Below are 22,048 nucleotides of genomic sequence, written 5' to 3' on the forward strand. Positions count from 1 at the left end.
ATTCATAACCTATAATCGTATACCAACATCATGTATACCAGTAATTTGAATAACCACGGAGTCACATTGTTCGATACTAAAATCGATATCTGCAGTAATTTATTCAGAGAAAATAAAAAATACATGTTGACAACACTTGCGCGTCTCAGACGCGGCGTCTGTTCTGCTGTAGCGTTAGTTTTTGTTTCGCATGTATGCTTAACGGTGGCTTTGTTATTCAATGCCGATGGTTTAAATTTCTTATTTTTTTAAAGCTTTAAGTCTATCCTTGCAATGTCAATGAGGTGAAACTGCAGTTTTAATGACGATCTCCAGAAAGAATTCAAATTTATTAAACTGGACAAGATGTATAGTGATGGTATTCCAACATTGTAATGTCCATTTTTCCGTTGCTCATGGAGACAGAACCGACATCAACCAACATCGACGTATCCAGAAACACAAGGATGCTGAAAAGACTCTGGCTTCGGTTAAAAACATTCGGCTCGCTTATGATGAGACGTGATGATGATAGTGAAAACGATAAAATTGCAGGAAGTGAAGCTCTTGTTGCTTATCATACTATGCGTCACAGCCAAAATTTTCGGGCAAATGACTGCTTGTCGACATTGATAAATAAAATTTATGAACCAAAATTTTCTTTAGCACATACCAAATCAGAAGCAATAATTACAAACGTTTTATCACCACACATATTGAGCGAAGTAATAGAGGATTTGAATAAAACAAAACGCATTACAGTCAGTTTAGATGAATCAAACAAAAAAGACATCAAACTTTTTCCAATCGTTGTGGGGTACTCTTTGCTAAATTGTGGTGTTCAAGATAAAATTATAAACTTTATTTTCTTACCTGGTGAAACATCCGACTTACAGTGTGCTATGTTGAAGGATGGAAGTGACAAATTTGCCGTACAAAACAAAATTGTTGTTTTGTGTACAGATAACACTAGCACCAAGTTTGGTGGTTGCAAAAGACTTGGCAAAAATAATGTATGGCAAAAACTTGAAACTGAATTGAAGAAGCAGATTGTCGGTATTGGTTGTGGGACACACATTTACAATTGTCTCCAGTGTGCTGTCGACTGTTTACCAATTGATATTGAATGTTTGGCAATGAAAGTATACAAATACTTCAATATATACGCAGCCAGAGTTGAAGAACTGAAAAACGTTTGTGACTTTGCAGGAAACAATTACGCTAAATTGTTAGAGCATGGAAATACAAGATTTCTGTCCTTGGCTCCATTATTGATAAATTTTAAGCATGTTTGATGGGCTTCGTTCTTATTTTCTTTCTCAAGAAAAATGCCCTGTGATGTTGCGAAAATTATTTGAAGATCTCTGTTTGAAATTGTGGTTGTCATTTGCAAGAGATCATTACGTTCCAAACATACTTTAGCTTTATTGAAAAGATAATATTTCAGCTACAGAAGTAACATTGAAAATCTTGTAAACAATTAAGACTCCAGAAAAAGTTAAGTGTTTGTAACTACTGATGTGAAAAAACAATTAAAAATGTTAGTAGATTCAGGAGCAGTTAATGAGGCTAAGAGTTTTGAGGTAGTTGAGAATTTATATGAAACCAGCCTAGAATATCAACAAGTGAAAGTGCAGTTTAGGAAACACTGAGAAGTTCAAGTGGGTGTTGCTAAGAAAGACACCTTAACGGAAAGAAGGACAGGGCAGCCTGAACGAGGAACTCATCAGATGCACAGAAACAGAAGAAATTGTGTATTCGATCAGTGGACCCTCATAAAATGTATAATTGTGAGACAGATGGATACATGAATTGAAGAAAACATTAATGTATCTGATAGATAGGTACAGATTTTTTTCTGTACCTATTGAAAAAAATCTGTACCTATTGAAATGAGCGAAGAGAGCCTAGACTTTCAGGACATTTGTAATATTGTAGAGTGTATTCTTTGTCTTCCAGGAACTACAGTACCTGTTGAGAGAATACTTTCTGTTATGAACAGTATGTGGTGAAAGGAGAAATCTAGATTAAGTATTGAGACAATGAGGGCTATGTTAGTCGTTAGACAAACATAGCCCTCATTGTCTGTGCTTCTCACACTCATTGTCAACGTCTCACACTCTGTGCAATGGAGTGTGAGAAGTTTTATGATAAGGTGTTGAAAGACCGAAATTTGCTGCGTAAGATTACTTCATCGGAGAAATATTCATGGTACGATCGTGGTGAAATACAGTTCCTCTCTACGTCTACCTAAATTTTTGTATGGGTTCTGTCACCAAAGAATAATGGTAAACTCAGTATGTTTATGTAATAATTTTTTTTATCGTCTTACTTTTTCATGAATACAGAATGTTACACAATCCCCGTACCATTTTTGCCATCCCAATGTCCCGTTTTTGTCTCAAGGAAATATGGTCAGCATATCCCTAACTGACTGACTTTTATTATTATTGTTGTTGTTGTTGTTATTATTATTATGGGACTTTAATTAAACAACAAATCATGTATATCTAAATAAATGTGCCTATTTTACATGCTTTTATTTTACACGATCTCATATTGTTCCATGGAATGCACACGAATAAAAGATTTGTTAAAAGAGTCTTATTATCGTTGTCGTCTGAACAATTTACGTATAGGCTTTTTTATGTCCTATTCCTGCTCTGAAAATGAGGTTGATCTTTCCGTCTTAATCTTGGACGTCTACGGTCTCTTCTTCCTATAGGTTTATATTGTAGTGCTAATTTAGGAATCCTATTATTCTTCATTCTTTCTATGTCTTGTACCCAAATTTTGCTTGTATTCTTCTATTTCTTGTATGATGTTTTTTGTATCTAATCGTTCTCTTATTTCTGTGTTTTTCTTTTTTATCTAACTAGTGAGTCCCAGGAGAGGTCTTAGAAACTTCATCTGTGCTATTTTTCTTTTCTGTTTCTTTGTTTTAGAATCCAGGTTCCACTTCCTATTTGAGAGATGGTTTAGAGGTCATATTATGTAACTGAATTGAATTTACTTAGTTATTTGTTTTCCAAAATTTCTTTTAATTATGCGATGCCTTCTATTGTAAATTTGTAGTCTGGTTTACAATTGTGAATCAGTATTGTATTGGGAGATTATATTTCCTAAGCATTTGAATTTCTTAACTTGTTCTATTATTTTATTGTTAAGCATAATTTAGACTCTTTGAATGGTGTTTCCATACATTACTATGGCATTCGTTTTTGTCTCAGAGATTTTCATTTTAGACCTTTTTTTGCTATTTCATTTAGTTCAGGGCTGTCCAAAGCACTGCCCGCGGGCTGGGGTGCGATTTTGTGCTACCCACCTGTGGGTTTTGATTTTCAAGAGCGACAAAATAAAATAACAATTTGAATCGAATGCGTATTAGATATTTTAATTCTATCCCTAATCGATAATCTCGGTGTTGATAATTTTATTTGGTGTTTTTACACCACTATATACTAGGGTTGCCACCTGTCCCGAATTAGGCGGGACATCCCGAATTTTAAGAAAATTTTTAGCATCCCGAATTACAGCTAAGCGGGACAACTTATATATTTAACATACAAATATTATTAAATCACTAATACCGGTACCAGTGTATCCAATCTTTTAATTTTTTATAAGGTTAGAATTACATATTCAACTTTGGCTTTTTCATTTTATACATCTAGAGGAGAGGAAGACTTTCACATTCGATAAGTGTGTCCCGCTTTGGACTTACCAAAAGGTGGCAACCCTACTATATACCTACATGTTAGATGTGTAAAAGAAGCGTTCTTACACTGTTTTGTTCCAACGCGCATCCGGGCGCACACGGGGAACGTGAGCGCTCGATTAGTGCGCAATTAGTGTTGTTAGTTTGTTCGGCTTTCGAGGTTGAGTAGCTGCTGCTCACCAAATTACTAGATACGCATTGTGATGCGATCCTCAGATTTTTTATTTTTTATTTTTTTTTCTAATGCGGCTCTTGAATTACCTAAGGTTGGGTAGCCCTGATTTAGGTGGTTAGTTGCAATTTGGAATTTATCTTTTGAAATTGAAATTACTACTTGATCAATGATCATCTGCATAAAGTATTGTATTTAACTGTATTTTATTGGTTAGTTTAAGTCCATCTTTGACAATTGTTTTCCATTCTGTTTATATAAATGTTGAATTGGGGATAAGCCACAGCCTTGTCTTATTCCAGTATTTGTAATATTTTCCAGAGTAGATTTCTGTTCAAGTTATCATGTGCTTTTTCGTAGTCAAGTTTTATTGTTCATTTATTTATTTATTATTGTTATTTTAACAGTGTTTACTTGATTCGTGACGCAGTTTCACTTTCAAAATAAACAACGTTGTTTTGACTTATTGAGTTATGAGTAAACAGTGTTACTTAAATGTTAATGACATTCTCGGATGTGTCGAGGCAACGTTATCAGTAGTATTAATATTTTTATCGTTTATTATTATCGATATTATTATTAATATCGTTATAGAGAGTATTAATATTATTTATTTTTAATTGGCGTGTTATGTATTGGAGAGCGGGGTTCCAGAAAGGAAAGCTGACAAGTGAGCTGCCAAATTTTTTCTGTTGGGGCCACTGCTTTAATTTATAGATATTGATGACAGCATCTGGTGTAAAGAGAGAAAGTTGTTTGAAGTTGATGTAAATTTGGATGAGTTGTGAAAAATAATTCGAATGTTAGATTACTTCAGGAGGATTTGGATGGGCTGGCACTCTTAGCAGAAGCTGGGGGATGTCTTTTACGAGTGTAAGACTTTCCAATTTCGGACAAAGGAGATGGAATGCAGTGTATTAGAAAAAATGCATGCAAGAGGTGGGAGAAGCGAGGGATTTGAGAAGTGATTGTACCATTACTTGGTCGAGGAAGAAACATTAAAAATGGTAAGAGATAACAAGTAATTTCAGGGCTATGGGATGTTGAACTACGAGAACAATTCAGTAACTGTGTGGAAGCGTCTGTCAGATAAGCGGAGGAGGAAGGGTAGTATGATAGCGGCATATAAACTGGTAAGTGGATTTTGAACAAGAGTTTGGTGAAAAGCATATTTAGTTAGGAGCAGAGTTTTCTTATCGCAAAGTAGTGAGCGAGTGGAATATGTTGCTAGAAAAAGTGGTAAGTGCATAGAATTTCTTAAACTCATCAGCGTCGAATTTAAATAGTTGTATGACCAGCATTGTGTGAGCATGATTGATTATCCTTGAGAGTGCTTTGTTGTTTAAGATTTTAAGTGAAAAGAAATGTTTTACATTAACTGCAATTATATGTCGAATAGACCTTCCAAGATGAGTCTTGGATTCCATGAAGGTACCGATGTAATAATATGGAATCCCAAGACTCATTGTAGGAAGGCGCTTCGTAGATAGACGACTCCTATTGTACTCTACTAATACATATCAAGCCGAATCTCAGGGATTAAAATAAATCTCATAGCGGAAAACTTTCGCAATAGTGAATGTCCTCGTTTGATTGCAATATTCGATTCATTTTTATTTTATTTATTTTTACTACTGCTACTCTGTGAATGTAATCTATCTCAAAATTAACCTTAAAGAAACGTTCGCAATTATGTATTATAATGCCAGCAATATTTTAGATTTTATTAAATAGGAATATATTACACAAATCGTGCGAAATATTATTTTTAACTGATAAACCAGCTGAGCATGAAACATTTTTAAATCACGCCTACTGTAAACGGAATCTTTGGTTCTTGACTAAACAATTGCCGTTTTGCACGGCCGAAAATCAAAACCTTTCAGTTTTGCACTCGCACTTCTACGTGCAGGGTATTTGTTCGTATTTGGCTGCAGAGCATTGAAAATTTGATAAGCATTTTCAATATTACTAGTTTCTTACTAAGAAAGAACTACGAATTTATTGTTTCCAATCAAACTATCATCTTACTCTAGATTGAAAGAGTTTTTATTGTTATTCTATTCCACTTTTAATTTTAAGAAGGGAATCCGCAGAATTAGTGAGAAGAAATTGACAAATATATATATTTAGACAGATTGGATTTCAGAGCACGCGCAATTTACAGACAAAAAAATACTGTTGTTGGTGGTGATGGGCGATAGATGGCGTTGATGGTAGTGGTGTTGTAGTTGGAAAATTAAGTAGTAGTGGAGAGGATGAGATGTATTTAGCGAAGTAGAGTTGCGTGCCCTCTCGCGATGAGTCCTTGGATTCTTTATGTTTTATGCTCTACCAAGCCAGGACTTCATGGTTGCTTTTGCCAATCAGAGTCAATGTGGCCACCTTAGTTATAGTTAGCTCTTCTGATCCTGTGACCAGGTCCAATACTCTCACACCCCTAGTCCTCTCCATCACATGCTGCTTCAAGTAATTATCTCTCAGTAGGTGTATAAATTCCATTTCTTTCCTGCCATGTGAATTCTTCCATTTGCTACTGCATTTAGAATGATCTAGAATTTTGATAAGATTTATTATTATTATGTGACACCTTCAAGGAGTCCAACGACTCATCGAGGGAAGGCACCTACTCTACAACTCTCTGTCTTCACACTCAGTCCACCAACTATAGTGAACCACATCATCTACACCAATGCCATCTACTGCCCACCACCACCACTAGTATTTTCACACACAATCACAAACATCCATGCCCACAGTGGGATTTGAACGTGCAGCCTTTTGGCTGGAGAGTGGATATGCCAACCAGGCCAATCATTTAGAATGATTAATGGAATCTCGCTTGCACAAGAGATTAATTTAATAGTGCTATAGTTCTTGCAAAACTCCATATCCCCTTTCTTCTGAAGTGGTATGAATGCATTTCTTCTGGTCTCTAGATTTATTTTATTTTTGATTATTTTATTTTATTTTATGTTATGTTTTTTTTTGGTAGATTGCTACATCATGATATATTGGTAACTAAATTGGAACAGATGGAGGTTGGATAGCAAATTAGTATGTTGGGTTGGAGATTGACTGTTTTAGGTATTAGCTAATAACTGTCAATCTCCAACCCAACATACTAATTTGCTAATTGATGTTAATGATTTTGGGAAAGGTTGTTGTATGGTGATATGCAGTGATTTGTAAATGATGCAACATTGTGAAGAACTGTAGAGTAAACCAAAGGTTGTGGCTTTGCAACTGACTCGATTAGACACATTTCTAAAATTGTGATGACAGTACAGAAGATTATGGCAATAATTCAGAGGACACTGTGTAGAATTAAGGATGTTATGATTCTATTTTATAAGGCTTAGATCCAGCTGCATATGGATAACTGTGCATAGATTGGGTTATTTCAATTCAAACAGATGAAGATAAGGGTTCAGAGATGATTGATTAAGGAAGGGGAAGGTTTCCTGCTCTCTGAATGTTGAATATGAAGAAAGATTGAAGAAATCCAATTTGTATTGTCTATTGAATAGGAAGAGTAAGGGGATGGGGGGGGGAGAATATAATTGAGACATAGAAGTTGGTAAAGGGTCATTCTAGATTAGTCTGTATGGAATGACTTATCATAGAATGTGGGGAAATAGGGAGAGAACAAGAGGTTATTCCTGTAAACTGTATAAAAGGGGAGTGTAAGGAGTAGTTTTTTTACATGGAGAGCAGTGATTGATTACAATGCATTCTCTGAAAGTGTGATGAGTACATAAACAGTGAATGCATGTAAGGCATGATATAATAAGCTGTGTATGTGAGCTTCTTACAAGGAATATTTTGACTCCATGGAAGTCTGATGATGATGATGATGATGATTTTTTTTATAATAATAATTATTATTATTATGTAACACCTCCAGGATGTCCAAAGACTCATTGAGGGAGGGCATCTGCTCTACAACTCTCCATCTCCACCAACCGCAGCTACTTCATCATCCACACCAATGCCATCTACTGCCGACCACCACTAGTACTTTCACAGACAATCACAAACATCCATGCTCATGGTGGGCATGCAGCCTTTTGGCTGGAGAGGGGATAAGCTAACTACTCAGCCAACCAGGCCGGCATTATTATTATTATTGATGCCATGGCATCTTAAAATAAATATAATTGATCCTAAGTGTCATCATATGGCATTAAGCTGTACCAATTATACATAAAATAGTGACTTTACAAACATGTTGACAATTTTTATATCATAAACTATTTTGTTCACCTTCCACTGTGTGTGTGTGTGAATGAAGTAAAGTGAAAGAATCAAAGTATAGATTTTGCTGAACAGTATGCTTAAACAGAACATACACACATAATAATAATAATAATAATTTTGAAATTGTTTCTAAAATTCAAAAAGATTGTAAACAAATTTATGCATTTGATATTATTTTTTATTATTTCAGGTGCCAATGATTCAGAAGAACATGTTGGTAAGAAAAACTATGTTTTTACAGATATATATATATATATATATATATATATATATATATACATATATTATAAAATCTTCTATTGTATAGCCCTTCTTTTATAATATAAAATAAGCTTTTTTTTTTGTAACGTTTTTGTCTCACTTTTTTTTGTCAAGTTATTTGAAAGTTTTGAAACTCAGGGGCTACCCTGACTGTCGAGTCATCAGAATTCAAGGAGAACCGGCCTACCAGTCTGGAACTCGGGGGGTTGAGTGCCTCAGGTGCCAGGGGGAGGAACCACCCCCTTTCATGGCTTTAAAATTTGAGTCATCAGAATTCAAGGAGAACCGGTCTACCAGTCCGGAATTCAGGGGGATGGCGTAGGCATCGGTATATCTATATATATCTATATATCATCATCAGCCATTGTCGATCCACTGCTGGATGAAGGCCTTTCCAAGATTAGTCCAAAACTCTCTATCCGTGGCTCTCCTTTTCCATGTCACTCCTGCAAATCTGATGATATCATCAATCCACCATGATTTAGGCATGGTCGTTTTTCTTCTCGTGGAATCCAATCCAGTACTTCTTTTGTCTATCTCTGATTTTGTCTTTGAGCAATATGCCCAGCCCATTGCCATTTCAGATGTTTCACTCTTCCTGTAATGTCAGAGACTTTGATTTGATTTCTTATCCATGTATTCCTTTTATCATCCAGTCTTGTGATACCAAGCATACTTCTTTCCATACTAAATTGTGTTGTTCTTAATTTTTGAATTTCCTTTGCATTCAGTGTCCATGTTTCACAGTGATATGTCAGTATAGGAAGAATACGAATACACTGGTTAAAAACTGTTTTCTTCAGGCATAATGGTAGTTGGTTTTGAATACTGAATGTAATTTTCCAATTGCTTTCCACCCAAGCATCATGCGCCTTTTAATTTCATCCATGATATTCTGTTCCATTGATATCTGTTGTCCTAAGTATATGTAATGATTTACATGTTTAATTTCCTCATTATTGTTTGTTATTTCTGATTGGACATAACTATATATATATATATTATATAAAATCTTCTGTTATATAGCCCTTCTTATATATATATATAATATATATATATATATATATATATATATATTATGTATGTATGAACAGGGTGTTTCAGGAGAGATAGTAAATATTTTGGTAGGTGATAGTATCAATTATTGTGAGTAAAAAAGTTCATATCAAAATGTGTCCAATTGCCGTTGGATGTGGAGATACAGATGATTGTATCTCCACATGTACCTGGCACATAAAAAGCTATTATGAGAGGAATTAAAGAATGATATATAATGACTTATTGTTTGTATTTATTGACTGTTTGAATGATATGGAACACAAATATGATGGAGCTCCTGTATATTATAGCCATCAGATGACACAGTATCTAAATTGAACTTTCCCTGAACAATGGATCGGCCGTGCCTATCCTGTTCGTTTGCCACTAAGGTCTCCAGACCTCACTCCCTTACATTTTGGTTTGTGGGGATGGATGAAAAGTGAATTATACAAAGAAAAGGTAAATACAAGAGATGAATTCATTATTCACATTATGGATAATGCTGCCCTCGTAAAAGAACGTCAAGATGACCTCAGAAGAACAACACGTACTATTACCACAAGAGCTGCAAAGTGCATTAGGTTGGCAGTGGAAATTTTGAATATTTATTATGAACTGCAAATTACAGTGTCAATTATTTTTGTTTTGTGTCATTCAAACAGTCAATAAATGCAAATAGTAAGTCCGTTATCATTCTTTGATATCTCTCATATCATTTTATGTGACAGAGATACAGCTGTATCTCTGCATCCATTGGAAATTGGACACATGTTTATGTTAACTTTTTTTACCCAGAATAATCAGTACTACCACCTACCAAAACATTTACTATTCCTCTTAAAACTCCCTATATATACATATATTAAGAAGAAGGGCTACATATGAGGCAGGGAGTGGGGATGGAAAGTTCTGATTAACACCTAGAACAAAAATTAATTAATTTTATGTCTTCTTATATAATCCTAAAAGAAAAAGAACAAATTATTACAATTTGATGAAACATGGGAGTTAAAAGGATTTAAGATATGTTCTTTCTTATGGTTATATCAGTTGCTTTAAAATCATTATTGTTCTAGGTGTTTATCAGAACCCCCCTCCCCCACCTCATATGTACACAAATGCTAGGCATATCAGAAACAAAGGGGTAGAGCTTCTTTCCCTGGTCAATAAATTGAGACCTTAGATTGTATGCATTAGTGAGATCTGGCTACCAGAAGCAGACATACTAATTGTTATCGAGCATAAAGAGTACAGTATATACAGTTCCATTTATCCCTCAAACTTATCCCACACATTCACCAGCTACATTCCCTTCTCTTTACACATATCCACTAACATATATAAAGTTCTGATAAACACCTAGTACAAAAATTAATTAATTTTATGTTTTCTTATATAATCCTAAAAGAAAAAGAACAAATTATTACAATTTGATGAAACATGGGGGTTAAAGGATTTAAGATATGTTTAAGATATTCATAATCCTTGCTCTCTGCCTCAACTCACCACTGTCATACTTAGGCAACACACTGACTACCTTTCCTATAATGCTATTATTTTTTATTCTTCTCAACAACCTCCTTATGTTCTCCTTGTTCCTAACCAAGTCACTACCACTACCAACTCTTTTGCTTGCTTACTCCTCATATTCACAGTCACTCTACTTATTCTACCTTGTGTATCCTCTTGTTCACGCACCTCTAATAATTGAATCCCAATATAATGCCACTCATGTCTTTTGCTACCTTTCTTTTAGTGTTACATGGTGATCAGCATTCATTTTAGAAGTTATGGACTTTACAACTGTGTTATAAATAACTTTTTTAATATCCCAACATTTCAATTTTCATACTAAGATCTGGAGCATATACAAATAAACAGGACAAGCTGGGTTACATTACATACAATAAGCTAGAGAAACAATGATTTTACTCTTCCATACATATCTACAAGTCTCTTCATTTCATTCTGCATATACTTCATCTCTTGCCTCATCTTCACCAACTCTGCATTCAAATCTTGCATAATGTTTTCACTGTCATTCACTCTTACTATCTTATCATCCGTTGTATGCGTGTTTCTCTGGCCCTGCTTGCACTTACCACTAATTTCACTCTGTTTATCACTGTCATTCACTCATGCTTTCTTATCAAGAGGTCACTCTTTTTTGTCATCAGTTTTACATGTTTTCTTATTGTCAGTCACACTCCATGCTTTCTTAACATTTTAACACAATCTTCTCAACATCTATTTCATTTATAATGCCATGTTCCCTACTCTGATTCAAAAAAGCCTTGTGTCCATCAGCATAATAAAATTAATTTAATTCTTTATCCAAGTGTGAGCAAACAAAGTTTGCGCCTGAAAGTATCTTCAGGACTGGGGTAAGGTGGTACAACACCAGGCCAACTCGTTGCAAAGGTGGAGCGAGCTACCAACACTCCTATCTCAGTATCTCCCATAATGCAAAACACATCTCCTTGCGGATATGTCTAATGTTATGCATTAAGGGAAGGGCCACTACCCAGAAGTTTCGACCTTTATTGAGGTCTCTTCAGTGGGAGCCAGGCCCAAGTGGAGATACCAGGCAGAAGCATTAGCAGGTCATCTCTACCTATGGTGTTGTACCACCTTACCCCAGTCCTGAAGATACTTGCAGGTGCAACCTTTGTTTGCTCACACTTGGATAAAGGATTAAACTAATTTTATTATACTCTAACCAAGTGACAAATAAACGTCCATCAGCATATTGCACTTCCCGAATACTCATTCATCTCTCTTATTCAACCTTTCCACATACACATTTGCAACATCTCCCCATGCATATATATTACACTCACAGCACCATAGGATTCTTGAAAAATCAATACAATTCATTTTATTTGTCTTTTGCACAGACCTATCCAGCTATCTTCCATTCAACACCATCTTGTTTCAGATCATTGAACAAGAAAGAGAGAATTATTATTATTATTATTATTATTATTATTCAGGCCTCCAAGGAGTCAAAAGACTCCTCGAGGGAGGTCCTTCCTAAGACATAAAGTCTGTCAAGACTCATCGAGGTGAGGCCCCCCCCTCTGAGAAACACAAAGTCTATCATACCACTCTTTAAACTCACTGACTGTTCTCGCTCCCACCACTCCATGAGGCAATGCATTCCACGGCTCAACCACCCTCCACACAAAGAAACCACTCCTTACCCTCTTGCTCACAGTTTCCTTTCGTAACTTCCAGGGATAGCCTCTTATCATCACTCCTTCCCGCTGTTCAACCAAGTGAAAGAACTCCCCAGTGTCAATCCTGTAACCACCTCTCAACAGTTTAAAAGTCTCAATCATATCACCTCTCCTTCTTCTATCTACCAAACTCTGCAGTCCACATTCTCTCAGCCGATCCTCATAACTATCCTTGTACAGTCCTGAAACCATCTTTGTCATCCATCTTTGTATCCTTTCCACAGTTAATTTATCCCCTTCAAATCCGGGGGACCAAATCTGAGAACAATAGTCCAAGTGTGGTCTGATCAGAGACTTATACAATGGAATGATAACCCACTTATCTCTGCAGGTCAGTGTCCTTCTCATAATAGCAGCAATCCTCTGTGTTACCTTCACCACCTTTGCAATATGTCCCCTAAACTTCAGGTTTCTATCAATCATCAACCACAGATCTCTTGTCTCCCCTACTTCCCCCAGTATAACTCCTCCCACAGAGTATGCAGCATCACATCGATGTTTCCCAAACCTCAAGACCTTACGTTTTGCTGCATTAAACTGAGACCCCCATTCATTTGCCCATCTATCTAGCTTATTTAAATCCTCTTGCAGGGCTACCACATCTGCACTATTACTAATAATCCTTCCCAGCTTCGCATCATCCGCAAACAACTGAATATCCCCCTGCAATCCACTGGCTATGTCATTGATATAAAGGTTAAACAATATAGGTCCTAGTACTGAGCCCTGTGGGACCAAACTTGTAACCCTCTGCCTCCTGGAAACTGCTCCACCATACACAACTCTCTGATACCTATCAGACAGCCAATCCTGAATCCAGTTGACCGATCTGACATCCAGACCTATGTGCTGCAACTTAAATATCAGCTTATTATGTGGCAACCTGTCAAATGCCTTCGCCAAGTCTAAGAAAATTGCAGTATATGCCTTTCCCTCATCTAATGTTCTTGTAACTTTATTATAAAAGGCTAGCATATTGCTAAAACAAGAGCGTCCTTTCACAAATCCATGTTGATTCTCAGAGATAACATTATCCTCATCTGCCGAATGCTGTATACGGTCCCTCACTACTTACTCCAAGATCTTAACAACTACTGATGACACACAGACTGGCCTATAATTAGACACTTCCAGTCTGTTACCACCCTTAAGCAATGGCACTATCTTACCTTCCTTCCATCCCATGGGCACCTTTGCCAAAGCCAGACTTTCATTGAAAAGCCACGTTATAGGCACTGTCAATTCCCTAGCACATTCTCTCAAAACTCGTGGTGAAATACCATCCAGTCCCACAGCTTTACTGACATCCAGAGTACTCAGTATCTGAAACACACTCTTCTCCTGTACCTCCAGACCTCGAACCAGTCCTATCCCTCTAGCATTAAAACTGACTCCTCTAGGATGAAATACTCCAATAAAGTGTTCATTGAACAATTCCACTATGTCCTCTGCATCAGTCACTCTATTCCCATTTTTATCCCACAATATCATTCTTCCACAGTCATTTCTCCTCCTACTGGCCACATAGCTAAAAAATTCCCTATGATTTTCTTTGGACCTTAGGGCCAATCTCCTCTCATATTCCATACCACACTAGTCACTCTTCTGGCCTGTGTCTTATATTCCTCATGCATCTCTTCACCTGTCTCCTTATATCTCTTCCATAGCCTCTTTTTCACATGCAATTCCTGTTTAATATTGTTTGTCATCCACTTTACTTTCCAAATTGCGTCCTCTTCTTCACTCGTGGTATACAACTTACCATTGCTGATAACAAATATTCTTTCACAATTTCCCACACACTAGTGATATTCCGGCCTTCCAATTCCTCCCTCCATGAAACTTCCCGAAGTTGACGTCTAAGACTATTATAATCACCTGCATTATAATTCCACATAAGTTCCCGTCTCTTTGATACTCCTGCATGTCTATTCATTTTCCAAGTCAACACCATATGGTCACTCTCTCCAACTGGTGGGAGAGACATCAACTCAGTTATTATCAACTCTTCTGATGCTATAACCAAATCCAGAACTTTTGAACCTCTTGTTCCCTCTGTTAAATGTTGCCTAAGACATTTGTCCCTCAAGAATTCTAGAAATTCCATTCTCCTATTGCTACATGCATCTTCCTCTCTCCAATTTATACTACTGAAGTTAAAATCTCCCATAACAATCATTCTTCTTGCACTTGCCAAACTTAGCTGTCTAAACATCTTCTGGTCCCCATCCTCTGTGCTCCTGGGTCTGTAGCAACACCCCACTAAATATCCTGTCTTGCCTACCTCTACCTCACACCATACACTCTCAAAATCATTTGTCTCACTTCCTTCCAAATTCTCCACTCTTAGAGGACATAGGTCATCACTTATCATAAGCAGTACCACACCACCACGCTTTCCCCTCCTATCCTGACGAAAAATGCTATACCCAGCGACTTCTATTCCTGTTGTTATATCCCCTTCTGTCAACCTCGTCTCAGTGATCGCAATAATTTTTGGCCAGGCTGATGCTATCTGCTCCACCAATTCCTCTCCCTTATTCCGGATACTCCTGGCATTAGTATAAAGCATATAAATGCCATTGTTTCTATACCCAGCATTATCCCTTCTAGACTCCACTGGGCTCAGTGTTACATGACATTGTCTCCCTTCTCCCAAGTATCCATTCCCACAAGAGGCCATCCCTGCTATCATCCTCCCTGGGACACACTGACTCGTTCAGAACAACAATCTCTCCAGATGCCTACGTCCTTCCTCATTCAAATGTAAACGGTCTCTCACATAAAATTCCTCTCTTTCCTCAAACGCACTCCAAGCATCCACATATACCAGTCCTCTCTTGTCACACATTCTCGTTATTATGCCATTCAATATCACCGCTCTTCTGCTGAGCTCATCATTATCATACCTAGGCAACACGCACACTATTTTTCCTCTCTCCGTCTTCTTCTGTACAGTCTCAAGCAAAAATCTCATATCTCTCGCTGCCTGACTTACATTACCACTCAAGTCATTCGTTCCTACCATCACAATCATCTCATCCACCCTTTCACCTCTCTTAATTGCCATAGCCACCCTTTCTATTGTTCCTCCTGGCAAACACTCCTCACGCATCCTATCTTGAACACCACGGATAATTGAGTCGCCATACATTATACCTCTTACCATTCCCTCACTCCTATTGTTTCCATTCTCTCCGCTTCTACTGTTTCCATTCTCTCCTCTTCTAGCACTCCCATACATCTCTCTCATTCCCTCTCTCCTGCTGTTTCCATTTTCTCCACTTCTAGCACTTCCATATCCCTCTCTCATTCTCTCTCCTACTACTGTTTCCATCCTCTCGTCTTCTAGCATTCCCATACCTCTCTCTCATTCCGTCTCTCCTACTGTTTCCATCCTCTCGTCTGCTAGCATTCCCATACCTCTCTCTCATTCCCTCTCTTCTACTGTTTCCATTCTCTCCTCTTCTAGCACCCCCCATACCTCTCACTCATACTCCCTAAATTCTCTCTCTCTCCTACTCTAATTTGCCTTGCATTTATCTCTTCCATTCTCCTAATCTTATCTTTCATACTTCTGCTCTCATTCACAAGACATTCCACCTCCTCTTTCAACTCATCTATCTCCCTCTGCAGGTCAGTCACTCTTAATCTAAATTCACTCTCCCAAACAAAACCATCTCCTAAACTTTCACAGTCACTCACACCTTCCACACTATCAACTATTATTTTCTCATTCTCTCCTATCACACTACTTGTCTTCCTACATTCATTCCCCGTTCCTGGAGCAACAAAGTCGGATATCGATATATCTAATGTACTTATTTCCTCCAACTTTTTTGCGCACATACGCTCTCCACTCTCTTTAACAAGCCACATATGTAATTCTCGAGACGCATACATGCTGCAAGTATTGCATGCCACAAAGTCCCTTATGATATTGCTAATAATTGAGTTCTTAAATGGTAAATGGAATTTAAAATAATACTGTCTAAAACATTTAACCCAACACTGCATTCCAATCTCAAATGTCACACAAATCTAAAAATTGCAAAATATTATCACACAGTAAATATAAAATTAACCATCTCTTGCTGCATCCCATATAATAGTCGCCATCATACACTCACCACTTGGAATTAAATGGAACATTAAAAGAAATGAAAAATGGAAAATCACCAGGAAAAGATAAAATTCAAATACAACTTGTGAAATATGCAGGCAAAGATTTCTTATATTAATAAACAAAATATACAACCAGAAAATTACTTATTGACTGGAACTATGCAACTGTCATTCGTTCCTTACTTCCTTAAAGACAGGAAGTAAGAATAACTGTGATGACTGCAGAGGAATAAGTTTATTAAATACAGTTTATAAGATATGTGCTAAAATGCTGAAGAACAGAATCAATGCCATCCTAGAAAAATTTTTCAATGAAGAACAAAATAGCATTAGAAAAGGAAGATCCTGTATAGATATTCAGTCTCAAACTCCTAACTGAAAAAGAGAAGAGAACTCTACTTGGAAACACATCTAGAATTCATAGATTATAAATAAGCCTTGACAATATAGACAGATATAAACTCTTTAATATACTAAGAAACCACCTGCATCTATAAATTTATCAAAACCACTCTATAGCCTATATGAGAATACAGTAATAAGCATATAAAGATATCAAAACAGAACCAAAACATTTGAAGTAACGGGAGTACTTAGACAAGGATATCCCCTATTTCAAGTATTATATGGCATGTATATAAATTTTATTCATATATTCCAGACAGGGAAATGGGGAGGGGGGGAACTCAGAGCAGACTGGAGAACACAACATGAGAAAGGTCAGCTCAAACAGTCAAACAGGAAGTGAAAGCGTGAGTAGACAAGAAAGGAAGAATGGAATAGCCTAGAATGTAGGGGAAAGAGTTGGGATTGAAGAGGGTACTTGGATGGGTAATGAGAAAGAGAGAGAGGAATGGCTCCAGTAAGGTATGAAGAAGTGATATCTTCTAATAAGTGGTATTTTTTTTATGTTGAGTCCATTCACAAGAGGTTAGTTGATCAACCTACGGTACATTAGTATTGTATATGGGTAGTGGGTTGGGAAAGGAGGAACTTGTTTACATTTGATTTGAAAGACTATATATTGTATTCCTTGGGAAACACAACAGGGGGAAGACTGTTCCACACTATACCAGTTGAAGGGATAAAGGAAGAGGAAAAGAAACTTGTTCTGTTTGTTTTGAGGTGTACCGATGATGAGAAGAAGGGATGATGAGCAGAAGCTGCATGTGTTCCAACAAGCTTAGTACTAAGTGGGGGAATTATTGATTTTATTTCAGATGAGCATTTTCCATGGAAATCTTTGTAGAATATACATACTGCAGAAACCAAACGTCTGTGTGAAAATGGAGTTGGAGGGTGAGTTGATAAGAGATGGGTCATTAATAAGGTTAATTGCTGTCCTCTGTATTGAGTCAGGCATTTTGAGGGAGCTTTTAAAGGCCTCCACCCCCATATGTGAGGGCAGTATTCAATAGCTGGGTGTATTTGTGATTTGTATAATGTTAAAAGCTGTTCGGGGGTGAAGTAACATCATCAGTGAAAGAGAAATCCTAGGTTTTTTGAAGCTGAGGATGCAATAATTGTGATGTGTTTATGCCAGCAGAGGTTTGATGTCAGGATAATTCCAAAAAGAGAAATCTCAAATTATCTGGAAATTTGGATATTGTCAAAAAGAAAACTGGGTAAAAATGGAATAGGAGAATGAGAAATTTTATGAGAAACGGGAAAGAACTGAGTTTTATTAGCATTGAAATTGATGAGGTTATCTGAACCCCATTGGAAGATGGCTCGAAGATCAGAATTGAGGGCGGTGGTGGTTACTGTTCTGTAGGTTGAGGTGAGTTGTGTGGAGTAAGGTTTATCAAATGAAAGGGAGGAGTGCAATGTGCTGTCGTCTGCAAAACTGTGTATTGGGTTGGAGATCAACTGAAGTAGATCATTGATATACAGCAGTAAGAAGGTTGGTGAGAGGACAGAACCTTGTTGAACCCTGGAATTAGTTGAATGGTAAGAGGATAAGGAACCATCCACCATCACACACAATGTGCATCCAGACAGAAAGCTGGCAATCCAACTACAGAAGTCCTGAGACAGACCCAATGATAGTAGTTTGCTAAGTAAGCCTTTGTGCCAGACCTGGTCAAAAGCTTTGGAGATATCAAGTGCAACAACTTCAGATTCGCCAAACCTCTCCATAGCCTTCGTCCAGAGATGGGTGACGTATGTGAGTATGTTTGCTTACGTTTAGATAATGGATTAAACCAAGTATATAATTTCTTGGTATCTTTAATTTATAATATAACCAAGTAAAAAACTTTCAATAACTATCTATCTCTAATCCAGAGAATTTTAATAATAAGGTGTGACACCTTTTGGCAACTCATATAGGAAAATATAACTTATCCATCACTTCCACCTTAGTATCACCACTTCTGGGTCTGGCTCCCACTGATGAGACCTCAATAAAGGTCGAAACTGGTCAGGGTAGTGACCCTTCCCTTAATGCATAGCATTACGGGAAAGATTTTAATGCTAGAGGGATAGGGCAGGTTCAAGGTTTAGAGGTACAGGAGGAGAGTGTGTTTCAAATACTGAGTACTCGGGATGTCAGTAAAGCTGTGGGACTGGATGGCATTTCGCCACGAGTTTTGAGAGAATGTGCTAGGGAACTGACAGTACCTTTGACCTGGCTTTTCAATGAAGTCTGGCTGCTGGAAAGGTGCCCATGGAATGGAAGGTAAGATAGTGCCATTGCATAAAGGCGGTAGCAGACTGGAAGTGTCTAATTATAGACCAGTTTGTGTTATCAGTAGTTAGTAAGATCTTGGAGACAGTAGTGAAGGACCGTATACAGCATTGGGCAGATGAGGTTAATGTTATCTGTGAGAGTCAACATGGATTTGTGAAGGGACACTCTTGTTTTAGCAATATGCTAGCCTTTTATGATAAAGTTACAAGAGCATTAGATGAGGGAAAGGCATATACTGCCATTTTCTTAGACTTAGCGAAGGCATTTGACAGGTTGCGACATGATAAGCTGATATTTAAGTTGCAGCACATGGGTCTGGATGTCAGATTGATCAACTGGATTCAGGATTGGCTGTCCGATAGATATCAGAGAGTTGTGTATGGTGGGGCAGTTTCAAGGAAGCAGAGGGTTACAAGTGGGGTCCCACAGGGCTCAGTACTGGGACCTATATTGTTTAACCTTTATATCAATGACATTGTCAGTGGATTGCAAGGGGATATTCAGTTGTTTGCAGATGATGCAAAGCTGGGAATGATTATTAGTAATAGTGCAGATGTTGGAGCCCTGCAAGAGGATTTGAATAAGCTAGATAGATGGGCAAATGAATGGGGGTATCAGTTTAATGCAGCAAAATGTAAGGTCTTGAGTCTTGGGAAACATCGATAGGACACTGCATACTCTATGGGAGGAGTTATACTAGAGGAAGTAGGGGAGACAAGAGATCTGGGGTTGATGATTGATAGAAACCTGAAATTTAGGGGACATATTGCAAAGGTGGCGATGGTAACACAGAGGATTGCTGCAATAATGAGAAGGACACTAACCTGCAGAGATAAAACAGTTATTATTCCGTTGTATAAGACCCTGATCAGACCACACTTGGACTATTGTTCTCAGATTTGATCCTCAGGATTTGAAGGGGATCAATTAACTGTGGAAAGGGTACAAAGATGGATTACAAAGATGGTTTAAGGACTGTAGAATGATAGTTATGAGGATCGGCTGAGGGAATGTGGACTGCAGAGTTTGGTGGATAGAAGGAGTGGTGATATGATTGAGACTTTTAAACTGTTGAGAGATGGTTACAGGGTTGACACTGGGGAGTTCTTTCACTTGGTTGAACAGCGGGAAGGAGTGATGACAAGAGGCCATCCCTGGAAGTTACGAAAGGAAACTGTGAGCAAGAGGGTGAGGAGTAGTTTCCTTGCATGGAGGGTGGTTGAACCATGGAATGCATTGCCTGATGGTGTGTTGAGAGCGAGAACGGTCAAAGAGTGGTATGATAGACTTTGTGTTTCTTAAGGGGGGGGACCTTCCCTCGATGAGTCTTGATAGACTTTGTGTTTCTTAAGGGGAGACTTCCCCTCGATGAGTCTTGATAGGCTTTGTGTTTCTTAGGGAGGACCTCCCACGATGAGTCTTTTGACTCCATGATGGCCTGAATAATAATAATACATGTCTACAAGGAGATGTGCTTTGCAGTATGGGATACTAAGGCAAGTGATGAGAACTTATACTACCTTTGCCACGAGTTGCTCCAGTCCTGAACGATACTTCAAGTACAAACTTTGTTTGCTTACATGTGGATAATGGATTAAACCAAATATATAATTTCTTGGTATCTTTAATTTATAACAGAATCCTTTGATATCACATGTGCTTGATTCACATAGCTATTTTAAACATAAATCTTTATTTAAAGAAAGTTCATCAGCTTTTTTGTTATCCTAATTTAAATCATAGTGGTTGCCTTTCTTTACAATTTTTTAAAAAAATAATGTTTCATGTTAAACTAATCAAATATTCTTCTAGCCATTAATAGAAAGTGATTATTGTATTTTCTGTCCTTTGATTGTGTGCATTTAATGTACCATTCAACTGATGGACAGTTTCTGTCCAAAATATTTTCATTGCATATTTTTATTGAACTCTGGTTTCATCTGACTAAGGTAGTTTCTGACCTCTGGAATGTTGAGTACGAGGAAAGATTGAGAAGATGTAATTTGCAGGGTGTGGTGGAGAGGAGGAGAAAGAGGGGAGATATGATAGAGACCTACAAGTTGCTAAGGGGTTGTTATAGGATTAATGCTGGATAAGTTCTACAGAAAATAGTGGGAGAACTGGGGAGAACCAGAGGTCATCCCTGGAAACTGTATAAAGAGGGTGCGAGTAGGGGAGTGACGGGCAGGTTTTTTTCGTGCAGAGTTGTGAATGATTTGAATGCCATTCCTGAGAGTGTGGTGTCTGCAAGGAGTTTGAATGTGTTCAAGGCACGGTATGATGAGCTGTGTGTGTGATAAAAGGACCTCCCAGATGAGTCTTTGACTCCATGAGGTCTTGGGGTAATAATAATAATATGCCAAAGTCACAGTAATTGGGTCAACCATTAACACTACTGGCTGGAGGAGAAAAAAAAAAAACTTGTTACATCAAAGCTTGAGTTCTGTTATTATTATTATTATATGTTTGGTTACAAATCTTTAAGAGACATTTTAAGTTACAGAGCAATATGCTTTTGCATAATTACTTACAGATAAATTAGAACAAAACAGTATAGATGG

At 37.4% G+C, this 22,048-nt stretch overlaps 1 protein-coding gene across 1 annotated transcript in view; it reads left to right on the plus strand.

Moving 5' to 3' along the window:
* Nucleotides 1–22,048, plus strand: part of LOC150095132 (apolipoprotein B-100-like) — a 297,535-nt gene that overhangs the window by 16,827 nt on the left and 258,660 nt on the right. The window contains exon 2 of the mRNA XM_090411200.1: nt 8,320–8,346. Coding sequence (XP_090267326.1) covers nt 8,320–8,346 — 27 coding nt within the window. The remainder of the gene's footprint in view (nt 1–8,319; nt 8,347–22,048) is intronic.

Source organism: Typopeltis vanoorti, chromosome 21, assembly GCF_054136105.1.
Source record: "Typopeltis vanoorti isolate ZY-2024b chromosome 21, IOZ_Tvanoo_1.0, whole genome shotgun sequence".
Classification (NCBI taxonomy): Eukaryota; Metazoa; Arthropoda; class Arachnida; order Uropygi; family Thelyphonidae; genus Typopeltis; species Typopeltis vanoorti.